This window comes from Gossypium raimondii, chromosome 10 (genome assembly GCF_025698545.1).
Source record: "Gossypium raimondii isolate GPD5lz chromosome 10, ASM2569854v1, whole genome shotgun sequence".
Classification (NCBI taxonomy): Eukaryota; Viridiplantae; Streptophyta; class Magnoliopsida; order Malvales; family Malvaceae; genus Gossypium; species Gossypium raimondii.
The window spans coordinates 3411404-3419768 of NC_068574.1; the positions used below are offsets into that span (position 1 = coordinate 3411404).

Here is an 8365-nt window from a genome sequence, read left to right on the forward strand (position 1 = left end):
TTTGGTAGCACATGGTATGCATTGAATATGGGGAGAATTTAATCTAAAGTTGTTGGATACTTTTATCTCAAAACATAGCATCTTCCACAGTAACCAAAAGAAATTTAAATTTTACAAACAATCAAATCCTTCGTTTTTTTCTTTCCATAATATAGGGTGGAGTTTAAGGATGGGTTAGTCCCAAAGAATCATTCAATGTTGTTATGTATTAAGAGTTAGATTGTATTTTGTTATTTTATTCAAAAATGAGTAAATTAATCTTTATACCTTTGGTCAAATATCAAATTGATCATTCAATTTAGAGCTTCATCTATTTCTATTGTTAAAAACTAATCCGTGTATGCCAAATTGAGATATTCTATCGATCGTGCATGTTTTTAATAATAGAAATGAATAAAACTTTTAATAGAAATAACAAGCTTACTCTTTGCTCTAATGTATAAGAATAAATTTACCCATTTTTTTAAATAAAAGGGACAAAATGTAATGTAACTCTTAGTATAGGACCAATATGGTACTTTTACCTTCTTTACTTTTTGGTTAAGGCTTTGTTTCTCGTTACTTTTCAAATGTGTTCTGGGAGTCAAAAATACTTTTAGAGCCATAACTAATATAAACAAACAACTTTTAAACTCAAGAGCAAGAACTGGTTTTTCTGCTTTTGCTTTTTCAAAATCACTTTTGGAGTCAAAATGACATTTTTAACCCTTAGTTATAATCCAATATATTTTATGTAATATTTATGTTAAGAATATAATTATTTTCTATTGAAATTTATTTAAATTTATAATGATTATATTTTAATAATAATTAAATATAGATTATATATTCAAATTAAAATTTACAATTAATTAATATTAACTACTTACAAATATTTAAAATTTATATTTCATATATTAAAATATTAATAATGTGTTACAATAGATATTTTATATATTTACTAAAATATCATAATATTAACGAAATTGATCATTATTTAAATGCACATTTTTACTTCACAACATCATGTATAAATTCAATATTTTATTTCATGAAAGTACTTTTTGACCATAATAGTACACACTTAAATCTTAAACTAAACTTTTCAAAAATATTTTTTTCAAATCACTTTCCAAAACCAACTTCTAAATTAATTATAAGGGTAGGTTTGAATGAGTAGTGCGTTTTTTTAAATTTAGTATAAAAACAGCGATTGCAGTGAGATTAGATACTATAACAATACTGTAACGTGAGACAAAAAATAAATTAAACGTACCTCACCACACATCCAAAACCATCCGTTTTCATTAGTCTTGATACATGAACCAATAGGATTATGGTCTGCCCCAATCACTTTTTTATACATAAATGTGGAGGTTTTTTTTGTTTTCTTGTTGGAGAATCCAAATTAATCAAATTTTCTTTAAAAAATTTATATTTATTGGCACGATTATAGGGATATTTTTAAAGTTTCATAGCATTTTACAATAAGATATTCATTTAAATGTACATTTGTGCCTAAACCACACCCCATCTAACTTTGACTTGTTTTATGCACGAAGATGTAAGTTGCTACAAGAATAAATCAGTGAAGTAGACGTGGAGATATGAGCCATAAATTATATTTCGTTACATAATTTAGATTCAAATCTTAAAAACCATATTACGAACATGAAATGAACAGATTTGCATGAACAAGCAAGTAAATCCAAATATCTGAAGCCTCAAATCCTTTAAAATAACCGAGAAGAAACAAGTGATCGTCATTCAACTTGAAATACAATCAAGCAAAAGGATAATGGGATCATCTAGTAGGCAATACAGTATAACATGTTGGCATACCCTTGAGCTATATAAATGATACCTAAAGGCAAAGTATTGCGCATCAATTAATAACAACATTGCCCCATAGATCAAGTTACATAGCTATATTGTAGTCAGTGATTGGAGGATGGTGGAGCAAATAGCCATAGCCCTCTCTTATTTCTTCTGCATTCAAGCTGAGGAACAAGTTCCTGATCATTTTGACCATTGTCAAATATGTTAAAGAGCTAAAATTTCAACGAAAATGAAAACAAACATTTCCCAGAAGGGAAAGATTTAAACTTTAATCAGAAGAAGCCATAGTTTTTGTTCACCATGATAACAAACAAACAAAAGATCATATAAATCAAAAACAAAAAAACAAAAACGCTGAAAGGATTAAAATCGATCTGGGTTTTCATTTCATCAACAAAACAGGGGAAATAATAGAATACATAAGAACACTCAGTGGATAAAAAATTTACCTTTACGATTGCAGAATCTCAGAAAGCAAAGAGCTTTAATGGCTGAGAAGCAAAAATGGGGAATTGATTTTGAGTGAGAGGGGTTACAGTTTCAATTTTCAGATAGATTCAAAGAAGGGTTCATTTTAGGCAGCAATGGAGAGGGACAAGGGAAACTCAAGGATTTTGACTTGAACTTTGTAACCGGGTAAACCGGTTAATTATTTGTTTTATTTTTTAATTAAATACTTTTTATTTCAATGCTTCAGATATCTAACGGCTGAAATTGAACTGAGTTCCCACTGCCAGCCCTTTCCTTCGTCACCTCCCATTGGCCCCCCTACCCCTCTCCTAAACTCTATTTATACCCGTTTTCCCTTGCTTTCTCTCCTCAAAGTAACCTTCCTATCTTCTACTTTTTTCTCCCTATGTGCCTTTCATTTCCTCAGCGAAAAACAATCTCAGTTACCACTATTAAAACACTCTAACAATCAATGGCTTCTTCAACAGGTATTTGGGCTAAACCCCACATGATCTCTCACCCTCTTTCATCTTCTTCTTCAATGGTAGATTTGGGTTTTTCTCCAACATCCATTTCATGGAAGAAATGTCAGTCTAAAAAGACTTGTCTTAGAAAAAACAAAGATACCAACATTGTTCACTCTGCTTTGAACTCTCCTTCGGTTATCCATTTCCCTAAACAACCCTACCAAAATTCTAGTGATGATGTAAAACCCAAAACCCGGCAACATCGGCAACAGCCTAAGTGGAACCTCCTACAAAGAGCTGCAGCCATGGCGCTTGACATGGCTGAAAACTCATTGCTTTCACGCGAACTTCAACACCCACTTCCTAAAACAGCTGACCCACGTGTGCAAATCGCTGGGAATTTTGCTCCTGTCCCTGAACAGCCTGTTAAGCATTCTCTTCCCGTTACCGGAACTATCCCTTCTTGTATCAACGGTGTTTATCTCCGGAACGGTGCTAACCCTTTATTCGAACCAGTTGCAGGGCACCACTTCTTTGATGGTGACGGCATGGTTCATGCTGTTTCTATTGATAATGGCGACGCTAGTTACGCCTGTCGTTTCACCGAAACGCAAAGGCTTTTACAAGAGAAGGAATTGGGCCGCCCTGTTTTCCCTAAAGCTATCGGTGAACTCCATGGTCATTCAGGGATTGCTAGGCTTTTGCTTTTCTACGCGAGGGGACTTTGCGGCCTCGTTGATCACAAGCAAGGCACCGGCGTGGCCAATGCCGGTTTAGTCTATTTCAACGACCGGCTATTAGCTATGTCCGAAGATGACATCCCTTACCACGTACGGATCACACCCTCAGGTGATTTAGAAACAGTTGGAAGATACGATTTCGATGATCAACTTAAATCAACAATGATTGCTCATCCCAAAATCGACCCTGTTTCAAAAGAACTCTTTGCTTTGAGTTACGATGTTGTCCAAAAGCCTTACTTGAAGTATTTCAAGTTCTCACCGGACGGTAAAAAATCACCCGACGTCGAAATTCCCTTGCCCGTACCTACCATGATGCATGATTTCGCTATCACCGAGAATTTCGTGGTGATCCCTGATCAGCAAGTTGTTTTCAAGCTACAAGAAATGATCACCGGCGGATCTCCAGTAATTTATGACAAGAACAAGAAGTCTCGGTTTGGGATTCTTTCGAAAAATGCGAGTGATTCCAAGGATATCATATGGGTTGAATCGCCGGATACTTTCTGTTTTCATCTCTGGAACGCTTGGGAAGAGCCGGAATCCGACGAAGTTGTGGTGATCGGTTCTTGCATGACGCCACCCGATTCCATCTTCAATGAATGTGACGAGATCTTAAAGAGTGTACTGTCCGAAATCAGGCTGAATTTAAAAACCGGTGAGTCTACTCGTCGCCCCATAATCTCGGAATCAGAGCAAGTAAACTTAGAAGCCGGGATGGTGAACCGGAACCACCTTGGACGAAAGACACGGTACGCTTACCTTGCCATTGCTGAACCGTGGCCAAAAGTGTCGGGGTTTGCCAAAGTTGATATTTTCACCGGTGAGGTTAAAAAACACATTTACGGCGATAAAAGATACGGTGGCGAACCATTCTTCTTGCCACGAAACGACGATCCCGAATCCGCTGAAGACGACGGCTATATACTTTGCTTCGTTCACGACGAGAAGACATGGAAATCAGAGCTTCAAATCGTGAATGCCATGAATTTACAACTCGAAGCTTCAATCAAATTACCGTCCAGGGTCCCATACGGCTTTCATGGAACGTTTATCGACGCTAAATCCTTAGTAAATCAAGCTTAATTAGACGTAAATTAAGTTTTAAAAAAAGATTTACCGTACAGAATTTTTTCTTTTTCACAAGGAACCAGCTTGTAGCTTTTGTTTTCGCATTGTAGGTATAGAATTTTAGCTCAGCTGGATTCTTCTTCGTCTTCTTACTTTGATTTCATTTTTTAACAGTTTATATTCCTTGTAGATAATAAATATATTTTATTTTCCTTCCAATTTCGGTTTCAAAACTACATTATCTTATGTTTTTCCTGTCTGAAATCTGATGAACACACTCAGATGAATTCACAAACATAATTAAGATTCGATGTTAATTAGATTCTTTGTTTAATTAAAACCACTATGTTTTACCATAACAAGCATCTTCAGGCTTTGTTTATATATGAGCAGCCGACACTTTGTCATCAATAATTTAGTTAATTAAATAACATACATAGTGCAGTCAAAAGGTAATTAACTGGGGAATTCTATTCCCTCTTTACATCATTCCATTCTGACGGTTGCTACGTCACCTGCTTCCACTTCCACCTTATATTTTCTGAATTGATTATTTAATTTTTTTAAAGTTAAATTTAACTATTAATTTTTTTTAAAAATTGTTTGTAAATAAAAATATAGTCTGAAATATTACTTTTTAATAATATTGGCACGACAATCTATATGCACGTCATGCTACCATCCCATAAAATTTAGAATGTGATTTTAAAATTACAAAAAGAACTTCAAATTTTAAAAGAAAATTCATAAAATTCTCAAAAAAATGAAATAAACTGGTTGCCATGCTTAAAATTGAACATTTATGTACAATATTTCCATTTAAAATTATAATTGAATTCTTTTGAAATGTTAATAATTAAATTTACCCTTTAATAAAAAATTGATGATCAAATTTAACTAAAACTAATAAGCGTCAAATTAGCAAAAGATGTAAACATCGAAAGTTAAATTTAATATTATGCCTAAAATATTTATTTGTTGCAATGCATTGGTTTCTCTTTAAGACTAGGTTGATGACCAATTAAATGAAACCAGATTCATTGAATTTTGTACTAGAAATTCTAACACATGTTTACGTGTCGAAATTATGGATTTAAAAATATTTGGTTAAAATAAAAATTAAATTAATGTAGAGATTGATAAAATGGAGGTGAATGAATATAGGCCAAAGTAGGATATAAATGGGGGATGACAGTTACATGGTTAGGTCTATGGAGAAATTAATAACGGTGTAGAAACTGTAGCAAGTGGGGACATCTAAACCTTACAAAAGTCCACTTTGCTTTATCGTAGGTTTTTTGTCCCAAAGAGACTCAGTCTTCCCACTCAAAGAAATTCGATTTATTGGTCTAACCTCGAAATTTCGAATAGACAAAATTGTTATATTTAAAAAAAAAAAAGAAATCGAGTAATTTAAAATAAGTGAGATATTGTTTTATTTTAATATATTATATAATTTATATGTAATAATAAATAATACTATAATATAAATATTAAAAATATATAAAATTATCGAACCTCGCGTGTTGGCCTAATTGCTAGGGCGCTCACTGTTTAGTTGTGTTGTTGTTAGGTATTTACTCTCCCCTTATAACTCACCAAAAAATATATATATAAAGTTATCTATGTTTAAAATGCTTATTAAAAAAATATAAAAATATTGAATATATGAGTGTTTTTACAAAATTTAAAATTTAAATTTAAATTAAGTGAAACTTGAATAATCATAAATATATAAAAGCTTAACTCGAAACTAACCTGAACCAATTTATAACTATCTTTATTTTAAACTTATGGTAAAATTATCACTTTTTTCTCATTTGAATCATATTCTTTTTCCTTGGAAGTTCTTTTCCTTTGTAATACCCACTCCCACACACTACCATCAAGTGAACCTAACACATCCTAATAAAGGAGCCATGCCTCTACAACCACTGTAGGGTACCATTCCGATGGGTTCCACGTGAAAGCTCCACCACCGTTGCAGAAGCCATATTCATCATAAAAATAAAGGGGGGTTCTTGAACATTTGCCAAAGCTTTCCCAGACAGCGCTCTCCAACCTCACAAGAATAAATGGTGTATGTCACCCTTTGACTTTGCAATTCTCTGCACTTTGACCATACCATGAGAACCGCTATTATAAAAGATTACTAATATTTTCTGTTAAAATTTATCAAATTTGAATAAAAAAACACTTAAACACACTTAAACTCACGTTGGTATAACAACAATTAACAAAGCACTGAACTATTGAGCATTCCTGTCCAAGACAAAAATGCGGTCAAAATGAAAAGCAGAACATTTATGTTTCTTCAAATAAAAATGTGAAGAAATGGCAAGCATAAATCTACATTAAAACCCTAATTGCTTTGAACCCACATGGTGTTCACGTGAAATCCACGTGGGAATATAATAAAAAGCCTAAAAACCCACCCTGAAAATCAGCCAAAACCCACATTTATATGTATGCGTACCACTAGTTAAGGGATTTGAGCTAAGCTGTGGAAGAGTAGAGCAGCCATGTGTTACCAAGAATAACATATATAGGACCAAGTATGAAGAGGGGGCCGCCAAATCATGGGTGGCAGGTGTTTAGTGTTTGTTCAACCTGGCAATTGGCGGAAATATTCCAACACCAATATTTTAAAATGGTTGATTTCACCATGCGTACCCAAACTATAGTTAAACTCTAAAACATTCTAATTAAAATTCTTAAAAGTATCAATTAGTCAATTTAACTATTAACTTAGGCATGCTAGTGTTTGATAGTTAGTCCATTAGTAAGAGCTAACATGTGTTAAATGTATCGGATACGATAAAGTTGTGTTTGTTAGTATTTGATCACTATTAAATATTTTCATCGTATTTAAAAATCATGGATCACACTATAAACATGTGTATGGATAACTTAAATCAAATGTGTGCTAGAAAAAAAAAAAAGCACGCCATATTCAAATTGTTCATGCAATAAGTAACCAAGTGTTTACAATTTGATCCACATATTTTAAATATGCTCTAAGTTAGACCTGAACTGACATATAACACCTAAATTGATAGTTAAGTTAACAAAATAATTTAATTGATACAATATTAATACTTTGAGAACTTAATTAAAATATATTAAAATTTATGGACTAATTTAATATCCTACTGATAGTTTAGAGATGTTTGATAAGTCACACACTGTGTTGGGTTTTTCCCATCACCAGGAGCAAGCAAGTGTGCTCCATAGCTGCCTACACGTGTTCTCACTTCTCATGTCCACCATGCAAGAGGTCTCTTTAAAGTTCAACCCTAGAACAAAAATGAAATGTGGAAAGCACACGTCTACATATAAAAAAATATAAAGAGAATGTAAAGAGAATTATTTATTTGAGCTATTTGGTGTTAATCTTATCATTTAACTTCCCCTAAAATCTGCGTGCACTATGACGAGTTCAATGATGCAAACTTTTAATACTATGAGCGGCATTTTTCTTTTATTTTATTCCTCTTCAAATGTGGAAATATTTAAGTTTGAATATCAAAACAAAATAATACCTACTTAATGTAGGTACTTATCTATTATAGAAGAGAAATATTCACAATTAATTAAAGAATTTTCATATTCTGAATTAATTACGATAAAAAGAAAGTTAAAATTGTAACATCTTGTTTGTTTGTGACACCGAACAGCATCTGGCCAAATAAAAAATGCAGCTAGAAAATATTTATAGATCTCATTTTCCACCATTACTCATCAAGCAAGGTGCCCTTTGTATGCCACAAACTAATGGCGCCGAAGTAGAGGTGGTGTCAGATTTTGGGTTGAAAATGT

At 32.9% G+C, this 8365-nt stretch overlaps 1 protein-coding gene and 1 long non-coding RNA gene across 2 annotated transcripts; one reads left to right on the plus strand and one right to left on the minus strand.

Annotated features, from left to right (window-relative positions):
- Window positions 1-1682: 1682 nt before the first annotated feature.
- On the minus strand, window positions 1683-2584 carry LOC128033674 (uncharacterized). Its single transcript, XR_008189661.1, has 2 exons — window positions 2268-2584; window positions 1683-1994 (listed from the first exon to the last, which is right to left on the minus strand). It is a non-coding gene; the product is annotated as an uncharacterized LOC128033674 (long non-coding RNA).
- A 39-nt stretch (window positions 2585-2623) lies between these two features.
- LOC105778279 (9-cis-epoxycarotenoid dioxygenase NCED2, chloroplastic) lies at window positions 2624-4765 on the plus strand. Its single transcript, XM_012601959.2, has one exon. It carries the CDS (start codon window positions 2741-2743, stop codon window positions 4559-4561), a length of 1821 nt encoding a protein of 606 aa, XP_012457413.1. The 5' UTR covers window positions 2624-2740; the 3' UTR covers window positions 4562-4765.
- Window positions 4766-8365: the final 3600 nt, after the last annotated feature.